This window comes from Galleria mellonella, unplaced genomic scaffold (genome assembly GCF_026898425.1).
Source record: "Galleria mellonella isolate WM207_F2 unplaced genomic scaffold, CSIRO_AGI_GalMel_v1 utg65, whole genome shotgun sequence".
In the NCBI taxonomy this organism is placed as follows: domain Eukaryota; kingdom Metazoa; phylum Arthropoda; class Insecta; order Lepidoptera; family Pyralidae; genus Galleria; species Galleria mellonella.
Window position 1 is genome coordinate 1,238,255 of NW_026442138.1, and position 24,372 is coordinate 1,262,626.

Sequence of the window (24,372 nt, forward strand, 5' to 3'; positions counted from 1 at the left end):
CTTTTTACATAGTGTTAAGTCCCGATAGCGTATTTAAAATATATGTAAACAACGCGATAGTTTAAAATTAACTATTACAATGTTGGCTAGACGAATTAGTACTGTCTTTCATTATTGGTAGAGTTTTCCTCGAATCTTATCCTGGATATGCAAAGAGAGACTACATTGTTTTCTTAAGCTGAATGGCAGCCATATTGACAGTGAATATTTATTTATTTTTAATTTACAAGTGTGTAATAATTATTTTAGTATTGGGTAGATTGGTTGAATTCAATTATGCTCTCTGAAATGTGTGATAATGGAGTTTGGATGGCTACAGTTGACCAATGACTATTTTACTAACACTTTTTTTTATACAACTTAGAATGGCAAACAAGCTGACGGCCAACCTGATGGAAAGTGGTAACCGTCGCCTATAGACATGAGCAGTACCATGGACATAACGGAGTATACTGTTTCGCCCATGATACTCCTCATGCGTTGCCATTCTGAGGACTCAGGTGTTATTCCTCTGTACCCAGTAAATTCACGCCACAACACGTGTATAATAATGATCATTGCTGGTGGAATGTGGTCGGAATTACAACCTCAGACAGCTATCCTGAGAGATATACCGTTATACAATAGTAACGTCAATGTAATCCTTAGCCAACCTGGCAGCCGCAATACCAAAAACATATCTTCATCATCATATCAGCCAATAACTGTCCTCTGCTGAACATAATCCTCCTCGTATTGAGGGGTTTTTGCCAGTAGTTGCCACGCTTGGTAACGGGTTGGCAACCGTAGTTAAGCTTTGGTGATTTTTTTTAGAGGGACGATCCTGCCCTTCTCTCGACCATTACGTACCCTTAGTCACCTCTTAAGACACCCACGAGAAAGGAAGAGGTGGCCCATTCTATGCCGGGACCAAACGCCTATATTTGTAGGTAATGGGTCCCCTGACAACTGATATGACAATTTCCTATGAGGCTGTCATAGTCATCCACGTGTACTTTTTTTTAACGTCTGGAAAATGCTTTATGCAGACCCATACACCTTGTGGAAGGTAAATGGATACTGTTGGACTCCCCCCGTAAGGTGGGGGTGTACCCACCAAAAGCCAGACGATATACCCTCTAGGTGCCATATGTCGGAGACATGGGTTTGCTTTCGCACTCACCACATCTCCGACGGCAGCGACCCGCCCCCAGATGGTAAGAGCAGGTCTCCTCTCTCAAGATAGGGTGGATGGCGTGCTCACCCTACCACTCGGGGGAACCCACGTGTACTGTAGCCTCAATAAAAAAAAAAATAAAAAAAAAAGTATAATCATGTACATATCCCCACTAAGGTGATTTATCTATATTCCATGCTGACAGTCCGGTCCCACAAGAAAGGTATGCACCCATTGTATCTGTCTCTGAACTTTGTTAAATAAATTCGTTTTTACTTCACCCTGTAAAGGCCAGCAACACGTCTGCAGTTTCACTGATTTTGCGGGTGCGTATGGGTGGCGGTAATCACTCACCATCAGGTGAGACGCATGCTCGATTGCTCCCTACGTTATAAAAAACGTGGCTCCTGTATAGACAATTTTATATAAGCTATGTCAAATAGATAGATACTCTTTATTGTTTCCTCTAAAAGATTACAATAGTAAACTTATTATAGATACAAACAATTACAAGAAATGATCACAGTGAGAGAACAATGGCCGGTCGTATCTTGATGTCTTCGTGTACAACAAAGACTGTTCAGGAACTTAAAACTAGGGGGCGTTGCCCTCATATGATTAATAGTAGTAATACAGTAAAAAATCGATTGTTTTTTTTTTTTTAAAATAGAGTGAATGCATTTATACATAGGTACCTACATCAACGATCAACATTAAATATGACATTAAGCTAGCTAGTTGTAAAAAAAAATATTGTGTAATATATACTTATAATAAATCTGTAGAGAGGTCAAATCTGTACATGAAATATATTTCCAAAATAACTATCAGCGGGTGATTAGTGATCGATACTGGTGCCAAAAATGCAATCAGTAAAATTTTTGCCTGTCTGTCTGTATGTTCATTATAGAAACAAAAACTACTCGACGGATTTTAACGAAACTTGGCACAATTATTCTTCATACTCCTGGGCAGGTTATAGTATACTTTTCATCACGCTACGATCAATAGGAGCAGAGCAGTGAAGGGAAATGTTGGGAAAACGGGAGAAGTTAAGCTTCCATCGCGTGTGCAGCCTTAATGTCCACTTTTTAAAGTGTAAAAATGTCCATCCGTGCGACGCCGGGACGGGCCGCTAGTAAAGAATGAATAAATTAACATGCATTTTTTTATTCAACTTTTAATAGAAAGTACCGGATGGCGATTGGTTCTGCGATCAGTGCAAACCGAAGGAGCGGACTCCTCGGAAGAGGAGGAAACTGTTTTCCGAGGAGGATCTCGAGGAGGCGCTGGATGATAGGTATGTATTACAATTCATATAATATAATAGATAGATAGATAGATACTCTTTATTATTGTTATTCAAGATATAAACAATTACAAGAGATAATCACAATGAGAAATCAATTGGCGACCTTGTCTCTAAAAGCTATGTCTTCCATTTTAACCCTTTGAGTGCCGACGAGCGTCATAGCGCTCGTGAAATCAGTCGCTGTTTAGTTTGCTGTAAAAAAAAAATATTAAAATTGGATAACTTTTGGAGGAGATACAGTTTTTTTAGAGACGTGGGTACAATGACATCAAAACGAGAAAGATTTCTTTGGCATTTTTAAGTAGATATGAGGAAAAAACAGTGGCACTAAAAGGGTTAAATCTTAAATACATCTAGAAAAATAACCTTAATATTAAATTCACAATTAAGTTTGTGTCCGAAAACAAAATTGTCAGACTATATGTATAAATTTTTTTCCTAAACTACCATATATGTATTATCTTATGAAAGTCCATATCACTAATTATTTCATTAGAATTATGTTATTTAATTACTATACCATTATTTTTTATTGAATGATAATGCAATGGTAACCCCTCCTGCGCTAACAGTATACGCTACCGAAACACCAGTTTGAGACGACAGGTAAGAATGAAAAGGCCGATCGGTTAGCCCATCGTGATGGATACGCCTGGAATCCAGCACGATGGTTTCCAGGGGGGACCACGTGGAGGTCGACCTGACAGGGTATATTGCTAGCGAACTAATAGTCCGCATTAATAACAGAAGCAATAAAACGATCATGTAATTGTAGACATAGTACGTTTAAATAAATACACATAATGTTAACAGAGATTTAAAAGAGTAACTGTTGAGTTTCTTGCCGGCTCTTCTCAACAGATAACAACCTTCCGAACACTGCAGTAGATTAAAAAAAAATTAAAATGTACAAGCACTTTTAAATCGTATTTTTTTAACAAGTCTATTTGTATAAAGATGGCTAGAATTTGAATTTAAACATATTGTCTTTTTTTTTATACAACTTAGAATGACAAACAAGCTGACGGCCCACCTGATGGAAAGTGGTAACCGTCGCCTATTGACATGAGCAGTACCATGGACATAACAGAGTATACTGTTTTTCACCCATGATACCCCCCATGCGTTGCCATTCCTGAGGACTCAGGTGTTATTCCTCTGTACCGTGTAAATTCACGCCATATACCACTCTTCAAACCGAAACACAGTCATGCAAACACAACTCCTTCACGGTAGAAACACGAACGGGACCGAGGTACCCAAGCAATCGACTTTTGTACAAAGTCTCCCTCTGGTGTCTATTTATAAGAGAATTGATGTTAAAGCAATTAGGTCTTAATTCATACGAATGAAGTGTCTAGTAGTATTCGATAAAAAAAAAAACAACTTTTCATTTCTGAGTTATTTCCTTTAGAGAGAGAGAGAGAGATATTTACCTTTAAATCTGATGACAGTGTAAAGTCTAATCAATCAACACGGTTTTTTTTTAATGGGTGATAATGGAATGGTAACCCCACCCGCGCTATCAGTATACACCGGCGGGCACCGAAGAGAGATGATAGATGAGGATGAAGCAGGTCAGTTAGCCCATCGTGACGAATTCAACAAGAATTGTTCACGATGGTTTCCAGGGGGAACCACGTGGACGTCGACCTAATAGGGCATATTGCTAGCAATGGGACTGTCAAACTCCATTGCTAACAATCCCTTTGCCCCCTTCAATCAACACGGTTTAAATGCAGCAATGCACGCGCTAATCTTTTTAAATCCCTAACGATCGCACTAGTGTTCGGGATGCATTCGGATTTCTTTCGTACTGCACTGTTGTATTATAGTGTCGTACAGTTCTCTGTCAGCATTTCACGGCAACGCGCGCGTCTCTATTCCAATCAATTTCGCCAGCAATCATGGAACGCAGTGCACGCTCCTAGTAAATATTATTTTAATATATTTTTTTAATTAAACTTCTGTGTGGAAACCGTACAGGGTCAAATTCATGTTAACCCAACAATAGCACAGTGCTGCCGCCAATTTCTTTGTTTTTTTTTAATGGGTGATAATGGAATGGTAACCCCACCTGCGCTATCGGTATACGCTGGGAGGGCACCAGTGAGTGATGATAGATGAGGATGAAAACAGGTCAGTTAGCCCATCGTGACAAATTCCACTAGAATTAATTAAAGATGGTTTCCAGGAGGAACCGCGTGGAGGTCGACCTGGTGGGGTATATTACTAGCAATAGGTTCATTAGACCCTATTACTAACAGTCCCTTCCCCCCAATTTCTTTATGTAATTTTTATTAAGTAACTTCACACATATACTGAATCATGGCGGTTAGCGTCACTCATTATACATTAATGATTATATTACCGTGAATTATATTTATATATTATACATTGTTATATTTAAATCAACATCTTTTGTTAGCGTCAATTGTACGCGCAGCAGTAAGTACATTATGGTCCTTCGAGCCTTTTGACCTAATGTGGTCAAAAACAGGATCAATAGCGAGTCGGTTACACTACCATTTCTTAATAGCAATACTCTTTGAACTGTCAGTGTAGTGATCATTTTACAAGTGATGAACGATGATAGAAACTGTGATCTGTATTTGAAGCAACCGAATTATCAGTGAAGTGATCATAAGTGATGAACAATGATAGCAGAAACGGTGATGTGTGTTTGTAGCAACCGATTTGGTAATAAAAGCCTGATCTGCACTATAGAAGACATTTAGAAATAGCAACCAGCATATCAGCAAATTGGTAACAGCAAATATCTACCATCAGCAATATACAGCAATCATATAAGCATCTGTAAAGTAAGATCTACCCTTTTTTATTTTTTCCCATCACCATCATCATCATATCAGGTTTTGCCAGTAGTTGCTACGCTTGGCAGGCAGATTGGCAACCGCAGTTGGACTTCTGAGATGTTTTAAGAGGGAGGGCTGCTGCCTATCCCTCGCCTTCCCATAGTCGCCTCTTACAATATCCACGGGAAAGGGACTTTTTCCCCATATTTTTGTTTAATTATTCAACATGGAGGACATTATTGCAACACAAGAACGGATATTGGAAGTAGGAAAAGCCTTACTCATCTTCCTACCCTTATCCCAAACATTTGGGGTCGGCGTAATATGATTTTGTCCATATTACAAAAAGATTTGGTTTTTAGTTTTAAGACCGGCCACCTGCCTGTCGTCAACCCTCTTTGGGAATGCATTTGATTGTAGTTTCCGCCACCGGCGGTGTGGAGGAAAGGATTGAGGAAAAAAGGAAGGGAACGTTGGAAATGCGTAAAGGAAATTGGTGAAGGAGAGGAATAAGGGACTTATGTGGGAAAGGAAAGGGGAGGGGGACACTGCAGTTGCGGAAAGGACTGGGACACTGCAGCGGCTCGGGAGGCCGGGGTCGCATACCTGTATGCCTTTATTCTAGAATCAGACAGATTTCTAGAGAAGAACACCGCTGACGCCTAAAAACCTTACTAATTTATTTTAATAAAGGACTGCAAAGACCCTAATTCATCAGAAATAATTAATATTTATTTATTTTTATTTATTTATTCACAAGAAACATGGTAAGTGTATAGATGTTACAATAAGTATAAGTCCTCATATTTCGCCATAATTAGGCGTGCTAATATTAAAACTTAAAAAGAATAAATATTAAATGAGTCATTAAAATTTGAAATGTTATATAAAAAAATACATAAATACATACATAAATAGGAAACTAAATACTTTGGACACTTGTTGGACCGAATTCCAAACTAGCCGTCATGAATTAGCGAACTGTAATGATCAAAGTCATGAGTATTTAACATATGTTTGTTTATAATTAAGAAACCAGTACTATAATAATTCAAGGCCATTCATACAGCAGTCCCTAATATCTGAACCAAAATCAAGGCCGCCTTATCCAGAGCCAGGGGACTACGGATATCTTAAATCGCGGGATATCGTTAGGACAACACATAGGATGTAAGAAATGATGGTATAAGGCAGGGGGAAGCACAAAAGATCCGTATGGGTCGACGTGCATCGGCTTAGCTGACCCCATATGCGAAAAATAAGATAAGATAAGGCCGCCTTTCCCATTAAAACTAGCAATCTTTCAGTTTCCATTCAACCATCAACACTTGGTTCTAGAAGTTTACGTTGAGTCGAGCAAGAAGGTTCTTTCCCTTCAATAAATATTGCTATCGAGACTGACAGTAAACCAGATTTAAAGTAAACAAAAAAAAAAAAACTGAATTCGTGCTTTTCATCATACATTCTCTAATATATACCTTAAGAATATTACAGAGAAATGGGGGATTAAGGATATTTTATCAAATGACCAATCAGGGTGGACAAAAATAGACTCACTACACTGGGAATTAGATAGTAAATACAAATAAACATTTTTAAAATAAGAGCAAAGGTATAAAGCGATAAGAAATCAGTTAAACATAAATATAGAGTCAGCATAATATCATCGTGAAATACTACACCGCAGTTGGAAGCTCCCACGTTTCATGGGAATTACCACCAGTGGTTATCATTCCAAGATTTATTTAATGAGTCTGTACACATATGTAATAATAAATTCTTGATCTAAGTTAAAAAATGCAATTCTTAAAAGGAAAGTTGAAAAGAGAGGCAGAGAAAATAGTGCATTACTTGCATATTACTTAAAAAAAAAAAAAATTAATGGCGTGAATTTACTGGGTACAAAGGAATAACACCTGAGTCCTCAGGAATGACAACGCATGCAGGGTATCATGAGCGAAACACTACTCTATTATGTCCATGGTACTGCTCATGTCTATACGCGACGGTTACCATTTTCCACCAGATGGACCGTCAGCTTGTTTGCCATTCTAAGTTGCATAAAAAAAAACATAAATACAAACAAATACAAAATACATTAAATAAGTCATCAGTTTTACAAGTAGTTATAAAAAATGCATGTCCATTGTGTAATAAAATGCAGTGAATATTTTATAGCAAACATTTCCTCATGTTACGTTCGCTTGTAAAACGAAACGCGTGTGAAATTGTAATTGTCCATTAATTATTAATTCAATCATGGCAGTAAATGCTTTTCCGAGAGACGCTGTTGTCTATGGCAAAGTCAGCATATTTCATTATCAAACGAGGCTTTCATAAAACCCAATACGATCTCGAAGCTTCGAAAACACGTGAGCGACGTCACTCAAAATGTATCGAATAACACATCCGAGCCTCTAGACCAGTGATTCTCAACCACTGTGCCGCAGCACTTTTGTGTGCCGCCAAATTTTGCAAATATTTAAAATTTTTGTCATAAACTATTTATGCAGTGTGTTGTAGTAAGTAAATAATTTTTATCTTGTTCTTTGTGTGCCGCCAAATTTTGAAATCGTTAAATATGTGCCGCAACAAAAAAAAGGTTGAGAATCACTGCTCTAGACAAATGACAAAAGAATTCGTCGATGGAATCGACACCGCTAGCGAGTCCGTGAGTTGAATGAGTCACCCGGCGTTGCTATCTCATTCTATCTTAGCAAATACATCAAGCATTTAGATATTGTGTGTGGCAAAGAAAAGGAAATGACGTAATTTTTTGCTTGATCAGCAGTTTGAAGCACGTAAACAGCGACAGTATGTCTCAGTCTTATCACTAACGTTGGATATATTGCGAATAATTTGTTTGAAATATTGTACCAAAGTTTTGCAGATAAATTTAGAAACGATATAAAATAATTATGCATGAATGGAACAAGCATTTAGTGAGTTTATGCAAGAAACAGCGAGCGTGTATGAAAAGATTGATGAATGTGGAAGAAGCGAAAGAGGTTTGTTTGAATCGAAACATTTGGCGTTCCATTGTTTCTGCCTACTTTAATGGGAGACACGCGTGACAGATATGTATATATGTATGTATGCAAGAATCAGACCTCAATAGTCGAGGCCGAGTATATTTTGTGAAAAAGAAGGGAAAATAATATGAAAATCCAATACAAAGCATTTCATCATCATCATCATCATATCAGCCCTTAGCCGTCCACTGCTGAACATAAGCCTCCTTGGGGGGTTTTGCCAGTACCACGCTTGGTAGACAGATTGGCAATCGCAGTTAGACTAGAGATGTTTTAAGAGGGACGCTGCGGTCCATCCCTCGTCCTCCCTTAGTCGCCTCTTACGATACCCACGAGAAAGGGTGACCTATTCTATGCCAGGACTACACATATGTAAATATAAATACAAACTATTTAATATATATTTAAATAACTTAACAAATAAATTGAAAATACAAATTCAGAGAGAAGACAATATCAGTGAGTCAACAATGTCAGCAATTGTACCAAATAGTTCCATAATTTATTTATAAAATATGCAAATTAATTTACTTGACTATGTAGTGGATGTTTATCATACATTTAATTACTTCGACTCAATTAAAAAACTTAAATTAAAGAAAAAATGGTTAAAAAATAAATTAGACAAGTATGTTTTTTTTTCTGCAATGGACATTAAAAAAGTCAGGATCAACTTAAGGTGAACTTGGTATTTTATATAATTTTTAGGCATTCAATGTAATGACGGAAATTTCCACCATTATGCAAAGAAGGGTTAGAAAAAAACACAGCAAGATGAATATTTGGAATACATTCCAAAAATAGAAATTCCTAGAATAATTGGTAGATAATTACTGGTAGAGATTGCCATCAGGCATTAAGTCCGCCCTGTATAAATATGTGTGCAAAAATATAAATAACTAAATAGGTTATTCGTGGGTCCTCGAGCCCCATCTTAGACCACATCATCACTTTCCATCAGGTGAGATCGTGATCAATCATGGGACCCTTCAACAGTAAAAAAATATATTTTTTCAATCTGATCACACTTACCAGTACAATTCAATCTAATGATATTGACAACAAGGTAGAGATAAAATAGGTTGGTGATCAAATTCAAGATTGAAGGAAGTAGAACCAATTACAGATAGCATATCATACCACGATGAACATCATAACGTGGCAATCTACCTATTGTATGGTACAGCGTTTATGATGAGAGTTATCTGAACTCGCCACCGCGTAAGGCGTCGACAGCAATTCCGACAGTGACCTCGCAGGAAATGACGTCGACAGTGTGCGTGGTAGTGTACAGTGTGCGAGTGTAAGTGTCCAGTACGGAAATATAAAAACACTGCGATCATTACAAGGACAATGAAATATAATCGACAAGTGCACGTAAACTCGAGTGTCCAATCATTTCTTATTTTAAAATGTTTCATGGTGTTATTCTGTTATTCCGGTCTGCAGCATGTAGTACGGTATAATCGTACAGCGTCGAATTAATGTTAAATCAGCAGTAATGATAAAATATTTCATAACAATCGGTACAATACGACGATAGTTGTTGTGATCTTCTAGTACATGTTATCACCTGTATCAGGAGCATCGTGCTGCCGCCGATTCCTTTATTTTGTATTAATATATTTAGTAATTTCACACATATATCGAATCATGGCGGTTATCGTCACTCTTTAGACATTAACAATTATATTACCGTGAATAAATCGTTATTAACTTTTAAATCAATATCTTTTACTACTGTCACTTGTACGAGTAGCAGCAGCCCGTACAATTTCAGTCTGCATACCTGCTTACCTAGTTAACGCTTTTGTTTAAAGACGAATACTGTACCGGTCGCGTGAATTTCAGCTCGTCGTCGTCGTGTTCGTCGTCGACGTCGTCATCGTCGCCGTTGCTGTCGGCCGTGTGCGGCACGTGCGGCAGCGGCGGGCGGCTGGCGGCCGCGTGCGACGGCTGCGGCGCCCGCTACCACCGCGAGTGCGCCCGCCCCGCGCCGCCCGCCCGCGCCGCGCGCCGCTGGCGCTGCGACGCCTGCCTGCACCCCGCCCGAGGTACGTACTGCCGGCCCTCCGCCTGCCTGCCTGCACCCCGCCCGAGGTACGTACTGCCGGCCCTCCGCCTGCCTGCCTGCACCCCGCCCGAGGTACGTACTGCCGGCCCTCCGCCTGCCTGCCTGCACCCCGCCCGAGGTACGTACTGCCGGCCCTCCGCCTGCCTGCCTGCACCCCGCCCGAGGTACGCATTCCGCCCACTTTAGGTATGTAAGAGGAGCCGAGTGGGCCATGTCCTACTGAAAATTGCCTGATGCCCACCCATTCAAAGAAATATCTGTGAATATTTACTCACCTTTTATATCAATAAACTGAATGGTAAGTACAGTGCTTCCAATTTTATAGTACAAAAAATCTGTTCTGTGTTGACACTGAAACAGATCATAATTATTTATTTTTTGTATCTGAATGATGTTAAATAGTATTTAATAATTTAAACATTAATCACTTGAAGTGACCCCAAATGATCAGATTTTTACATTGCATGATGATAATATCCACACAAAATTGCAATTGCGACAGTTCGTGCCTAGTATTAAAAAAAAAAACAACAGACATAGACAATAAGCTAACGTGTACCGTAATGTCCAAAGAGCACAGCGTGCGGCGGTGCGCGGCGGCCGCCATCTCCAACATCCACCAGTACACGCGCGCGCTCGACAGCCGCCGCAACAGCTCCGGTTCGTCTCGCCATCGCTCTCGCCCTCATCCTCACACTTCGCCACAACTATGCCGCTCTCGCTCTAACACGCAGCACGCTATACAGTTTATAATCGATTCTGTCGTACTCTTAAATGTTGTTCAATAAGAATTTACTGAACAAGGTGTTATTTTGCAAAAGTCAATATCATTGGTTAGTCAATTAGAAAAAAAATCAAATGAAATTAGGTGAAACGCGTGTCACAACATGTGCGTGGACTGAATGAAGGTCGGAGATTGATGACTAATATGGAAGGTCGTACAGCTTCTATAATAATAGTCAATCTTCGACTATTTGGTAGTCGCACGCGTACTAAAGGTAGCGGAATTAAACAAATTAATTCTAATCGACTAACTAACGTTCGAGAAGAGCCTACGCACATGAGGATAATTGTCGAGGTATATTTTTTATGAAATAGAACACTTAGTAATCGTATGCGATATATTTAACATACATAATAACTAATATCATTATATTTCTCATGTGCCTTCTACTAAGCGGAGTCGACTTTCAGTCTGTATTATTTATGAAACAAACTGGGTGTTCTGGGTTGTTTCATTCTTGTAAATCTGATTCCTCATACAGAGTATGCTTGCTTGAGAACCAACCTATTGATGTGATTGTCTAGCGCTTATTATTAATAAAATAACAATATAATTATCCGCAGAAAGTAACCTCAGAACTACTCCACAGCACAGGCAGGCCATATCTACCTTTATGTATCATTAAAGAATTTTGAAGAAATGTCTTGAGAATTATATAATATTTATTTATAGTATATGTATTTATAGATAGATACTCTTTATTGTTTCCTCCATAAGATTACAATAGTAAACTTATTATAAATATAAACAATTACAAGAAATAATCACAATGAGAAAACAATGGGCGACCTTATCGCTAAGAGCGATCTCTTGCAGGCAACCTTTGGATGGAGAGGAGTAATTATAAACAATTTGGTGGGAGGCACGATGAAAAATTTTGTTAGTTCTAAATATGGGAGATATGATACATATAATAATATAAATATTATCCCTACTCATTATTGTATTTATATACGTATTTATGTAATATTTTATTATATATTTTAATATTTTATTTAACTGTATATTTGTTTATGTACACTAAATATTAATAGTTGTAGCACTTCAGCTGCCCGCTAGCAACATGTTTTCTTACTGTACTGGGTTGACTGGAAGAGATCTCTGTCAGAGATAAGTCCACCCTTGTTCACAATATTTATAAATGTATTATTTTATATGTAAGTTACAAGTGCAATAAAGAATATATATTTATATATAATATTACAGAATCGGTTTCAATATCCTCGTCGTGACTGCCAGCTCATCTCATTACACTCATTACCGCGCTTTCGGTGTATATTATCGCTTTGACAACCGCCATATTTGCCGCTCTTTTTTTTTTAATTGACACTTCACCTCTATGGTGTCGCCATCTGTCTTAAAACTTGGGTCTTGGTTTCTTTTGCCTTACTTTGCTACGGTGTTTAACCATAACGTAATACATAATATAACAAAATAATAATATTTCTTGTAATTATAACATAGTTATAATACGAACCTCGCACATAATTGTGTTATTATTGGATGGAAGTGTAATAATCAAATTAATAATACCATAATTTATTTTATTTCCTGAAAAATAATCTTTTATTTACTTTTAATATTTCTTTAACTTTCCCATGGGTGTTGTAAGAGGCAACTAAGGGAAGTTAACGGTCGAGGGATGGGCAGCAGCGTCCCTCTTAAAATATCACCATAGCTTAACTGCAGTAGCTCACTCGTCAGCCAAGCGTGGCAAACACTAGCAGAACTCTCAAATAACAAAATCAGGGAAAAATCGCCCCCCAGTCCCCAGGTTTTATAGGTGGCTCGGGACCGTTCCTTATGCCCGTTCTCCCCAAATTTCCTTGTACGTTTGCAAATCCCCCCAACGGGGAGGTCTATGTTCAGCAGTGGACAGATGATAAGCTTGATAAGGTGATAACGATGAGCAAGAAATCTTTTGTGCAAGTATCTGAGAGAATGTAGACCAGGGTCTGCCAATCGTTTTTGTGCCATGCCCCACTTAAACATTTCTAAAATTTTATGCCCCCATACATAATTTTTTCTCACAAAGTTTGACGACTCTAATCGCCCAGTTGATGTTTTGGTAACGTCAAATGAAATTATACCTAATAAATATATACAGCATTTTTTTTAATTAACTTTTTTTTTTTTTTGTTAAATTTGGCACCGATATCTACTAGCATTGCATTTAAATGGCCCGGAGCAAGAGGGTTAAAATCGCTTCGAGTCCATTTTTCAATTGCCCTTCCTTAACTATCAAATTGCCCCCCTGTGGAGCGTGGGCCCCACGGTGGGAAACACCGATCAAGACTGATAAGTCTATTGTAATCAGATAGATATTCGTGTATTACGTGCTTTTATCACAACAACATGTATTACGACTGCTTTTGAATAAAGAAATAGGCATTGATCTAATTCTCTGGATATGCCCTGATGAGTGGATTTATTAAGGTCCATATAACAAGAGGTCAAGTTTTTTTGCAGTTGAACGTGGAAATAAAATAATAATTTATGAATTTCAAGCTATAATATTCCGTATCTTATAAAACCAAGATCGATAGATTCATCTCTAAATCAGCATGCGTTGTATGTAATGTGCTAACACTACATTTGAGCTTCAAGACAAACCATATTTTGTTGTATATGTACTATATAGAAGTAACATAATATTATATTTGTACAGTCTACAACCGTACATATCGCTCGAGCAGCATTTTTGTCTTATTCACATTTTAACATAAATAATAAAATCAGTTCATGTAATAAATAATTTGTCATTAAAATTAACTGTATTTACTATTTTATGAATAGTGCAATAAAGTGTAAAATAAATAAATAGATAAAGTCGTGTATCGACCCTGTGTACTCACACATCATCAATATATTATCATCTTTTATTTACGATATCTTATCAGCAGCATTCACAATGTATGAACCATACATCTTCTGGTCCTTCGAGCCGGACTACCTAACACTATGTATGTTCTGTATTATTCAGCAGATTCTGACGACAGCGAGTACAATACAGCGCTGGTGAAGCTGAAGGGGCGACGGTCGCGCGGCAGCAAGGAGCAGTCGCCGCTGCAGAACGGTGGCGCTAAAAGAGGGCGAAAGTAAGTATTTTTTTTTTTACAGATAGATATATAATTTATTTGCATAACTTACAGCACACAAATAACAACAGACTGTATGTCTGTAAAAAAAGTAAAAAGAGATAATATAATGCAAAAATACATTGCTCCGCCCTCAAAAGAGCAAAGTACTGATATTCTGTTGCGGCCGTTATTAACATATTTTATTCTTTATTTAAGAAATATTAATTTACTACCATTTATCAAAATTTGTTTCGGTGATCCGAAACTAAGTTTATGATAATTAAAATCATATTAAAGATTTATTTTTAATACATTGTTGTCTAGAAACTGTAATTCAAAATATGTAAAGAATATTCCTTCTCTTTCTCTGTCTACAGTCTACATTTTCTGTATGCTGTAGGTACATGTGCTATATCTTTAAGTTAATTTTTCTTTCTTTTTTTTCTTTTTAGACCAAAAAGTCACGCAAACACAAGCACAGGCAGGAGATCAAAGACATCTCTAACGAATGGTGTAGACGGTATGTTTGTTTTGTTTATAGATAAACCACGAAATCGATAATCATATGTATGCATTGTGAATATATAACAGTTTTTATTTTCCATTATTATATAATTTTCCATGCAAAGTATATCAAGTAACAGTTGACAGATCAACATCAATTGGCAGTCCAATCTGTCGGTAGCAACGTCTTCGCTTCCGCGCACATGAGAAAGATTAATACGTCGGCCATTACTGTTACATTCTGTCAATAGATTCATATGCCACTCGTATATGGTACTGTACTTCTTTTTTTATATTTTTCTAATACAGAGGAGCGCACGAGCGGTAGGAAGCGCAGCGCGCGGTACGAGGAGGCGGAGGGCGAGGAGGAGGACGGCGAGCTGCACGCCGAGCGCCTGCAGCAGCTGCTGCGCGACGTCATGAAACACCGCGACTGCTGGCCCTTCTACGAGCCCGTCTCCACCGACGATGTTAGTGTGCACATAAGATTCTGACAACATTTAGAAATCCTCGGACAGGTGAGGTCGCTCCGTGAGGCCTGTGAAGATCCCAGAAAGCGTCTGTGCTTCTGGACGGAGATGGGCTGGTTGTACTAGCCAAGACTCATACGCACAACGGCCCAAATAAGAGGCTAAGCGCGGAAAAGAGCATGCAAATTTACCGGGGGGAAGGGATTAGGAATGAGGATCTAACATCTCCATTGCTAGCAATATACCCTATCAGGTCGATCTCCATGCAGTTTCCCCTGGAAACCATAGTGGTTAATTCAACTGGTAAAACAAACGTGAATTTCATCACGATGGACTAACTGACCTGCTTTCATCCTCACGTATCGTCCATAATTGCTGCTAATGTGCCAGCGTATACTGATAGCGCAGGCGGGGTTACCATTCCATAATTAGCCTATTAAAAAAACGAGCATTTCTATGGATAATATATTAATCTCGCTAACTCTATTCGATTACGCTAGTAAGGCAGAGCACCTGTGAGGGATGATAGTGATGATGAAGTCAAGTAAGTCAGTAGTCCATAATGATGTATTCACCAGGAATCGTCCAAGATGATTTCTTGGGGTGCAGCGTGAAGGTTCATTAGTGGATACGCCAACGACTATTACTAACAATTTACTTCCCCAAACCTTTACTTTATTTCTTTTGTGGTCAATAAAGTCATTTAATTAAATAAATTTTATTAAAATCGATTCAGTAGTTTAGTTTTTAGAGAAAAATAACTAATTTTGTGACAATTGAAATAGTTTTTTTTTTTTTTTTGTGAGACACAATCTTTAATTATTTGGTACTGCGCCCAGGTGCCGGACTATCTGGATATAATCGAGCAACCGATGGACTTCAGCACGATCAAGTCGAAGCTGGACGGCGGCGAGTACGCCACGGACGGGGAACTGATCGCGGATGCGGCGCTCGTGCTCACCAATTGCTACACGTACAACAAGGACACACATCCGGTTGCCAAGTGAGTGATATTATTTGTCTAAAATTATTGTCTATTGTTTTTATAAAATATTGCCATTCCTTCACCATTATGTTCCCTTATTGGCCTCTTACGACACCCACGGCGAAGGAGGGAATGGCCCATTTATACAGTATAAAAGCTTTGTTTTTATGCATATCTAAAACTATTAATTACATGGTGAATATATGCTTATAATTATAATTACCAGAGGGAGACTTTGTACAAAAGTCGATTGCTTGGGTACCTCTGTCCCATTCGTGTTTCAACCGTGAAGCAGTTGTGTTTGCATGGCTGTGTTTCGATTTGAAGGGCGGGATATGGCGTGAATTTACTGGGTACAGAGGAATAACACCTGAGTCCTCAGGAATGGCAACGCATAGGGGGTATCATGGGCGAAACAGTATTCTCTGTTATGTCCATGGTACTGCTCATGTCTATAGGCGACGGTTACCACTTTCCATCAGGTGGGCCGTCAGCTTGTTTGCCATTCTAAGTTGTATAAAAAAAAAATCTTAAAAATCCTGTCGTTCAATTGTAATACTTATATTCCGTCACTGTATGGAGATCTGTTAAGAGACTTATGAGAGGCAAATATCCAACAAATCACAATGAAAATATAGCTTTAGTTGAATAAGTGAGACTATTTTGACTAATGAAACTTAATATTTTATTTAACTGTATATTTGTTTATGTACACTAAATATTAATAGTTGTAGCACTTCAGCTACCCGCTAGCGACATGTTTTCTAACTGCATTGGGTTGACTGGAAGAGATCACTGTCAGAGATAAGTCCACCCTTGTTCACAATATTTATAAATGCATTATATTATATGTAACTTACAAGTGCTTTAAAGAATATATACTTGTTCTGTAAAAGAAGGTTATTATTTATCTATTTAAAAATTAGTATTAAAAGAAGAATACTTATCGAAAATGGCCTAAAGAAAACGACTTTTTGTTTCAGAGCTGGTTGGCGGCTAGAGAAGTACATTAACAAGCGATGCGCGGAGCTCAAGCTGCCGTCGCTGCCCGAAATCCAGCTGGACCAAGCCGTGGAGGAGGGCGAGGAGGAGGAGGAGGAGGAGGCGATGCTGCGACATAAGCGGGCCGCGTCGTCGGAGGCCGAGGCGCCGCGCGCCAAGCGCCCCAAGCACAAGTGATGGGCGGCCGCGCCCCCGCGCCTTCGAGACTACATCACCTACTGATGAGTCGTTGCACATTTTATGTGTGACTCCCAAAAACCACCAAATGTGATAGTGTTTTTTCTACATACACCGAAGAGGTATAGTGTAAATTTTGCAGTGACATTGATTATATTGTATCAGTGTACATAGCGCTTAATTGCTGTACTAGTTAAATAACAGTACATATGAGTACCTAAGTTTGATACTTGGCTCGTTCCATAGACAAGGCTATATTGGTCAAACAATGTGTACCGATTTCAATTTTTATTCTGTACTTGTACATTTGAATACAGTTATTTTTACAAACTACCAACTGCATTCATTACAATAACAAAATAAGTAGTGTGCGTATTGAACTGATAATGTCTATAACAATAAAAGGAGTTACCGCTTGCAAAATGATGTAATCAATCCGCATTTTGTAGATTCTAGTAGTAATGGAGGGTTGTCCGGTAATGGGACAGTAATTAGATAGGCACTTATATTTATTCACCAATATGTATATGTTTATTTGGGAACAGATCGCTCAGCAGGTAAATTTTTTTAACTTAATTTTTATGCAAATTTATCCATCAAGTTGCAATATTTTATTGCAGTTTACTATCGTAAAAATTAATAAAGACGATCCAGCTGGACTGGTTGGATTTAAAAAAAAATTACGTTCCATAAATAATTCCTAGATTCCTACTTGCAACATACTCTGTTCCTTTAATATTCCTTCTTACGATGTCTGGCTGACCAAGGAACGAAAAGATATGGTGACAGCGTATTCTTATGCCATCACCACACAGACGAACACTAAATAAAAAAATAAAGAATAAAGAAAGATCTGCTCGCTCGGTCTAACCTCACTTTAAGAAATACAGTACAGAAAACTCCACTCCGCTAGACATGTTCGCGCGAACATTCGGCCATTGCCAATTGATTTTGTCGCTACTGTGGCTTAGTATGTGATATATTTGTTTTCCCGATATAAATTGTATATGCTTAAAAAAAGCTTGTTTTGGAATGGATAAAATGTGAATAGGCCTTAATTATAATTAAATTGTTAAGTAATTGTGATGTAACGAACAGATATGTAATAATGTAAATTATACGATAAATTAATCATAAATTAGCGTTAATTGAATTCGGATATGTCAATTGTAATTGTTTCGAGTTGTTGTCGCATTTCAATAAATATGATTCCCGGCTCTGATGTACCACCAACTTCATTGGAACCAATTTATAAAACAAGGATATCTTAATGCTGGAACCACACCTGCGTTTATCGTCGGACACAATTCGTGCTCAAGTTCCGTTATATTTCACCACTAAAAAGTTACAGTGTTAATGTGGCTGGTTATAAAATGGCTTAGATATTCTGAACAACAGTTATCTAATTTTTTTTTTTTACTTATTTATGATTACTACATTCTTATCTCTCTCGTTCTTATCATTCATACGACTCATTACAATTTCTCAAAAAGATCGCTGTTGATTGCCTTATAGTAGTTGTCTTACGTGTGTATTAGTCCAAGAACAAAGTAGTAATAGACGAATATGACTTTTCCAACCACACAGTACAAGTACGATATTTAGTCATATGGTCTAATACTGTTTGAGGTACCGCTACCCGAACAAATTTAAGTCCGAATATTCGCGACAATACCCAGTTATAGTAGTAACATCTGCATGCATATAAAGTTATATTCGAACGTTACGCAAAATTAAATTTATTACTATATTTTCACAATTACAATGAAAATGCAAAAATGCCACGCCCATGTACAGCCAGTACTTGAGATATTTAAAACCTTTATAGAATACTGATGAAGATGATTTTTTTTTTCTTTTGATTTCTTACGATACGCAATATTCTACGAATCAAGGAACGCCGAATTCGTTAAGATTGCCGCATGTGTGGAACCAGCATAATGTGATATCAGTAATGTTTGTTGATTGATTTAGTTGTACACCAGAGTTGATCATTGCAATGTAATATATAATTCATAAGGTAGGAAAAGGTATTAAATCGTGTAATAAATGATTTAGAGATCCATTATAGGGTGTTTTTTCATATTAAATATTTAAAAAGACCGCATACTTAAAAAGCAGACGGCACACCTGCAATGCTTCTGGTGTTGCGAGTGATCATGGGCGGCGGTAGTCACTTACCATCAGGTGAACCGCTCATTTGCACCCTGTGTATTAAAAAAAAATACTTCATCCGCCATTGTTATTTATCTACTATATTGTTTACATATACCTACATTAGAACAATAAGTTCATTAAAATTATACAGGGTGGAAGAGACAGGTTTGGACAAAACGAAAACGGCTGATTCAGATCAATGGTCTAAATCAGACGGCAGATTATTTTCCCATTGGAAATACACCACAGTTATATAATTAACGATTCTTATTTTTGACGCCGCGCAATGTATTTTGAAGTTTTACGACGTACTCCACGCGACGCGGTATATCCACACCGCGCGGTCAACGGCGCTTCTTCGTAGGTAGTCCTCGCACGCTTGTGGCGTTAACGTTACACAGTTTATTCCGCGCGTCGCGGTAGAATTTTAATACTAATATTACATTGTTGTTTTTTTTTTATTTTGTAATTTTTCACTATATAATTTTATTATATAGTTATAAAAAAAAAAAGTTAAAATTTTCAAGAAAGAATTTCTATTGATTTTCAGTTCAGAATAATGGTCTGAATTCACTGTTACAGCTATTGCCAACCTGCCCCTTATACCCTGTATATGGAGACGACTATAATCTCTGAGAGGGTAGCTAGAAGCATTTGTTGGCCATTACCAACATTGTGGAGAAATTAATACACATGTTCAAATTTCGCCAAGCGTATTATCGGCAAGGAGGCTAACTTACCGCCGTAACTCGAATTTGGTTTGCTATCGCCGGAGAGTTTGAATAATTTAAAATGATACAAAATTTATTATATTAAACTTGAAGGTAGTTATAATAAAATTTAATAACAGAAAAACCGTGTTTAACCATGTATTATATTGTCTGTGGCCATGTACAGATCCTATTGGTCGGCAAGGCGCGCGTTACCATGGTGTTACAGGCTTCCATAGACTATGGTAATCCTGTTTACCAATAGACGACCGTATGCTTATTTGCCACCATAGTAGTATTAAAAATAATGGCTTCACTTGCTTTACAATGGTAGGAATATTGACATGTTTTGTTACCCCTTAACTCCGCAACATTTCTTAAAGATCTTGTTACTAACTAGAAAGTGATATCGGTACTGCGTGGGTGACGTTGCTTTATAAAAAAAAAATATAAAATCCATGTTGGTACGAAGCAGTAAATGTTTATGGCCACCTACAACTTAAATATTGCATTTACTATTTTTTAATTTTAAAGTTCTTCTAAATATGTGCTGAAAATGTTCCATTTCTTCTTTTTATCTCGCTTTTTTTTTTATCTAAGTCGAAACTTGGTCATATTTATTTTATTTCTAATTAGTTTCACTTTCTATTATATTTTTACACACCTTTGCTATCTAATATTTACTTTAAAATACTTTGCATTTGTTCCACAATACTGATAAAAGTGTATAAAATTATATGTCTATAAATTACTACATACATAAGATATATATATAGCCTGAAATATAAAAAAGTAATTTAAACCGATTCCAAGGCGCGATTTTTCTAAACTTATTTCCAACCCAATTTGATGGTTTAGCGAAATAACTGTTTTATGGGCTGTCATATAATGTATATATAAATAAATAATTCTAATAATTATCACTTGATCTATTAGAAATTTAATTCATAATTGAGTAATTATTTACGATAAAGATTTTGCGGTCATATCAAATTTAAATACAGTGAACGCTCTATATAAGCAACATTCTTTATATTTTATTTATTCTACTCAGCTTAGTTAGTAAAAGATATAAGTAAAAATATTTTCCAGACGGTAAGTAGTTTTATACTCCTTTTTTTTCCCCTATAAGAAACTTTTCCCAATAATTATTGAAAGTGGTTCAAATGAGTTGCTTATATGGTATAGAGCGTTCACTGTATTATTTTACAGACAGGCTTAGAGAAATATCGCCTCGGAATCGACCTCAATAGTATGCGGTCCATACACTAGTACTTAAAGCAATGTAAGTCGCAAATTATACTTTATTGATTCGTCTGTAGCGCTGTTATTGCCTTGTAATCTTATAATGAAATCATTACTGGCCATAAAAGGCTTATATAAAAAATAATATGTATATAGACTATACCTACTATACTAGAGACCTACATGTGATTTACTTTAATGCGTCCTGTCTGAAGACAACTGTAAGCTTACTCTTGAAATAAATACCAATAAATCGATATTGATATTGAGACGTTTCGCATTCACGAATTGCAACACTAGCGACATAATGGCTCCATATTGTTCTGATAGATGCATATTAGTGTAACTTGCCAATGCAAACTATTGTAAACCGATCCCAATTATAACCTAATTCCTAACTGTTGTTTCATGAGCGCAGTATAAAATTCTCACTGGCAATAGATTGGATTGATATTGGATTCAAGAGTAGACCTTCTGTTTATGTAATAGCAAAAAATATTTCGGTAATGATTAAAAAGATTGGAGTCGATTCTGGCGCGTCATTTCTAAACCTAGCTCAAAAAGGAAAATTCCAATTTGATGTCGCAGCGAAGTTTTTATTGTAAGGACCAACAAGAAGTAAGTTTCTAATAGTCAAAATTATTATAATTTCAGTTTATTACTTTTACGACATTTAAACTTTCAAAAAAAGAACATCTTTTCTTATAAGGTTGGCAACACACCTGATATTGCGAGAGCTTATTGGTATTGGCACTTACCATCTGTTGAGCCGCATGCTTGTTTGTCCCCTATGTTATAAAAAAAAATGTCCATAAAACGGTGATTTCGCGAAATTATCATCATCCTACCCTTATCTCAATTATTATTTTGGGTCGGCGTAATATTTTGCAAATTTATCTAATATTAAGATAAGAGATAGGTATAGAGAAATGACACCCCAAAATCTACGATGCTCTTCGGATGAATTCGGAGCACTTAAGCAAAATTGTCTTAAAATGCATTTTTATTAAACACTCCATTGATCTTGGCAGTAAGGTACCAGAATAGTATTTAGATAAACTTATAGAACTTGTATGGGGTTTTAAAAGCCAAGGTCGAAAATTCTATTTCCTTGCCGAGAGAAACGGATTTTTAAATTGATTATGTTATCATCACAATTTATAAGTTTGTTTATGCTGATACCGTAATAATTTTCAATGATTGTGAATGCCGTGCAGCGTCCATAGCGATCATGTCTAACAAAACAACCAATATAATATTGTTTAATATATCATTAGGACCAAATAATTTAGGCCTCAAACTCATGTTTTTAGAAATAATCAAGTAAAATATGGACTAATAATAAGAAGCCAGAATCGTCACATTACATACAAAATAGGTACAACTTGGGAACGGCAGACCTATTCCCAAAAGGGGCTTATTCCCAGAAAGGGTTAGTTGGACCTTTGCAACTAAAATTATAAAAATTAGGGGAGTGGCGGAAAAAGATGAAAACAGTGTGAAGCAGTAAATTCTTAATGCTTGATACAATAATGATTAAGGACAAATGGCTACTTCCACTTGTCCTTACCAACTTTCCCTCCTGGGGGTAAGAATGGATTTTTTTTTCTACCTCTTCCTACTATTGTGAGTCTAGTAGGCATAAATACTTATTCATAATATACAAAATTATATGTCCAATTTTGTTTTTATGTTATTTAGATAGAATATGTGTGTGTTTTGTTAGATTTTATCGGCGCGGGCGCATTATTACATACCTATTATTATATTTTTAGATGATTGTCGAGTTGTGACTACCTGCTATCCATGGTTCACGCCCACAAGTATTAAGATATATGTGTGTATCATAACGTGTCCTGTCTTCTTAGTAACGGTAAATGTTTTCAAATGTTAATTTCCTGTACATTGAACATATTTTACCTGCATTTAGTCTAAACCTCAAAAGTAGTATAATAAAATTATATAACTAACAATGCAAGGCTTGTGTTCGCCTACGGATAGTACCTAATTATTTTAATTGTAGTGTTTATTGTTTTAAATCTTAAGTTTTATTAGGTGTTTTATCGTTTATGATTCAAAATCTTTAGTTCGATTTATCCATCATTGTGGTTTTGTTTGCTAAATTTTATATTAGTTTTTTTTTTTTTATAACCAAATAAAATTTCAACATGAGGCAAAGCCATAATTTTTTTTTAAGTAGCTATTTGCTAAGTGTGGCGTCGTGTTAAAACTTGAGTTTCTAGATTCGAATAAATTTTAGAAATAATTGATTGTATTTTTAAATGATTCATGACGTCACTACTTGTGCAAACTTACAGCCAAATATGAGACCAGTGTATATTTTACTAATAGCATCGATTAATACTTGTGCATTGCATTCCTCTAGGACATAATAGTGTTGTGATGAACAATGTGTGTTATTTTCAAATTTCAATATTGATGATTTTGCCAACCGTTTATTTATTGATATAATTTGTAAGGTCTTTTTTTTTTAATTTATATTATAGTGAATAAAGCACTTTTACCACATATACTTGTATTATAATTTTATCTTCATAATAACCTTAAAGAACTTTAGTTAGTATATAAAAAAAAATCTCTAATCTGGGTGTTGTGGGTTGCCCCAAATGTAACTATTTCATGATGCAGATTTTGCTCTGATAGTGACAAAATGATGAAAAATCTGTTTAGAGGTAAATCTGATTACCATTTTAAAACATTATTATCTATGTCATCATCTTCCTCCCCTTATCCCAATTATTATTTGGGGTCGGCGTAATATGGTTTTATTTATATTACTAAAAGATTTGGCTTATAGTTTTACGACCGGCCGCCTGCCTGATGTCAACCCTCTATGGGAAAAAAAAA

At 36.7% G+C, this 24,372-nt stretch overlaps 1 protein-coding gene across 6 annotated transcripts in view; it reads left to right on the forward strand.

Annotated features, from left to right (window-relative positions):
- LOC113514601 (bromodomain adjacent to zinc finger domain protein 1A) overlaps positions 1 to 24,035 on the forward strand; it is a 42,998-nt gene extending 18,963 nt beyond the window's left edge. Inside the window, exons 18-26 of one of the 6 annotated variants that reach the window (XM_052900529.1) lie at positions 1,362 to 1,379; positions 2,344 to 2,456; positions 10,168 to 10,370; positions 10,964 to 11,050; positions 14,158 to 14,272; positions 14,707 to 14,774; positions 15,068 to 15,228; positions 16,068 to 16,231; positions 17,197 to 24,035. In XM_052900529.1, the coding sequence (XP_052756489.1) occupies positions 1,362 to 1,379; positions 2,344 to 2,456; positions 10,168 to 10,370; positions 10,964 to 11,050; positions 14,158 to 14,272; positions 14,707 to 14,774; positions 15,068 to 15,228; positions 16,068 to 16,231; positions 17,197 to 17,392 (1,125 nt within the window). In that variant the 3' untranslated portion in view covers positions 17,393 to 24,035. The remainder of the gene's footprint in view (positions 1 to 1,361; positions 1,380 to 2,343; positions 2,457 to 10,167; positions 10,371 to 10,963; positions 11,051 to 14,157; positions 14,273 to 14,706; positions 14,775 to 15,067; positions 15,229 to 16,067; positions 16,232 to 17,196) is intronic. The other 5 variants (XM_052900530.1, XM_052900532.1, XM_052900533.1 and 2 more) reach the window with 5 other exon arrangements.
- The last annotated feature ends 337 nt before the right edge of the window (positions 24,036 to 24,372 follow it).